The 1,796-nt window shown below is 45.9% G+C and overlaps 1 protein-coding gene across 1 annotated transcript; it reads left to right on the forward strand.

The window, feature by feature from the left end:
• The first annotated feature begins 6 nt into the window (after positions 1-6).
• DNAJB3 (DnaJ (Hsp40) homolog, subfamily B, member 3) lies at positions 7-1,013 on the forward strand. Its single transcript, XM_011940877.1, is given in 2 exon segments — positions 7-436; positions 439-1,013. Coding segments are annotated over 2 exon segments (435 nt in total). The 5' UTR covers positions 7-66; the 3' UTR covers positions 504-1,013.
• Positions 1,014-1,796: the final 783 nt, after the last annotated feature.

The following is a 1,796-nucleotide window of genomic DNA, read 5'->3' on the forward strand; positions in this document are numbered from 1 at the left end:
CGCCCGGGGCTGGCAGCTGTCCCTCTCGCTGTGCCAGTGCCCCGCAGGCCGTTCTGGCCGTCCAGCATGGTGCACTACTACGAGGTGCTGGGCGTGCCCCGGCAGGCCTTGACCGAGGCCATCAAGAAGGCTTACCGCAAGCTGGCGCTCAAGTGCCACCCCGACAAAAACCCCGAGAACAAGGAGGAAGCAGAAAGGAGATTCAAGCAGGTGGCCGAGGCCTACGAGGTGTTGTCGGACGCCAAGAAACGCGATGTGTACGACCGCTATGGTGAGGCGGGGGCAGAGGGTGGCTGCGCAGGTGGCAGACCCTTTGAGGACCCCTTCGAGTACATCTTCAGCTTCCGCGACCCGGCCGAGGTCTTCAGGGAGTTCTTCGGTGGCCAGGACCCATTCTCCTTTGACTTCTTCGGAAACCCGCTGGAAAATATTTTTGGGAGTCGGAGGAACTCCCGGGGAAGCAGAAGCAGAGGGTCTGCACCCCTTTTCTCTGCCTTCAGTGAATTTCCAGCTTTTGGGGGTGGATTTTCTTCTTTTGATACAGGATTTAGTTCCTTTGGCTCCCTGGGAAGTGGGGGCCTTTCTTCCTTCTGCATGTCCTATGGTAGTGATGGGACAGGCAGCTTCAAGTCCATGTCGACTTCCACTGAAATAGTTGATGGCAAAAAAATCACCACCAAGAGAATCATTGAGAATGGCCAAGAAAGGGTGTAAGTGGAGGAAGATGGAGAGTTGAGTTAAAGTCCTTCATAATAAATGGCATAGAGCAGTTGCTGCGCATTGACACCAAGTAATCCCAGTCCACATTTGACTTAAAGCATATCTGGAGGAATAGCGGACTTTTTTTCGAATTGAAAGTGAACTTTACTTTCAGAAAAACTGTATCCAAGAATTTATTAAAGCTTTATGCCAACGCCTATTATTATTGTTGGGACTACACGGATAGTACGTCTTGTCTTTCAATCGTTGTAAATATCTGTATGCACTTTGCTATTTATTAAACTTAAGCCTGAGGCTGACAATGTTTATTTCCTAGTGCTAGGACAGAATGTTCAGCTCAGCACTTTGAGCCTTACCTTTTTCCGTTGGGAAAATGTGAACCAGGTGGTTTGCTCTAAACCATTTGACTTCAATTTTTTAGTGTGTAGTAGTGAAATCTATGAATATATTAATACTTCTGAATTAATTTAATGATGGCTTTTAGTTGCACATAAATGCTGGTGATGTAGGAAAAGTTGACCATTATCTAGATAAAAGGTTAAACCCAGACTTTTTTTTTTTTTTTTTTATACTTTAAGTTCTAGGGTACATGTGCATAACGTGCAGGTTTGTTACATATGTATACTTGTGCCATGTTGGTGTGCTGCACCCATCAACTCGTCAGCACCCATCAATTCGTCATTTATATCAGGTATAACTCCCAAAGCAAACCCCCCCCACCACCCCCTCCCCATGATAGGCCCCGATGTGTGATGTTCCCCTTCCCTAGTCCAAGTGATCTCATTGTTCAGTTCCCACCTATGAGTGAGAACATGCGGTTAAACCCAGACTTTTTAAAAGCAGGTAAACCTGGTAAAGTGGATCCATTAGTTTCCTATCACTGCTGTAACAAATTACCACAAACTTGGTGGCTTAAAACAACATGTGTTTATTCTCTTAATATTTTGGAGGTCAGACATTTGAATCCCATATCACTGAGCTAAAATCAGTGTAAGAAGCATGTTCCCTCTGAAGGCTGAGGACAGACCTTGTGGTTACACGGTTGGTTAATGGTATACTAGGACTGTCTTTAGCCC

This window comes from Colobus angolensis, unplaced genomic scaffold (genome assembly GCF_000951035.1).
Source record: "Colobus angolensis palliatus isolate OR3802 unplaced genomic scaffold, Cang.pa_1.0 Scaffold1934, whole genome shotgun sequence".
NCBI classification, from domain to species: domain Eukaryota; kingdom Metazoa; phylum Chordata; class Mammalia; order Primates; family Cercopithecidae; genus Colobus; species Colobus angolensis.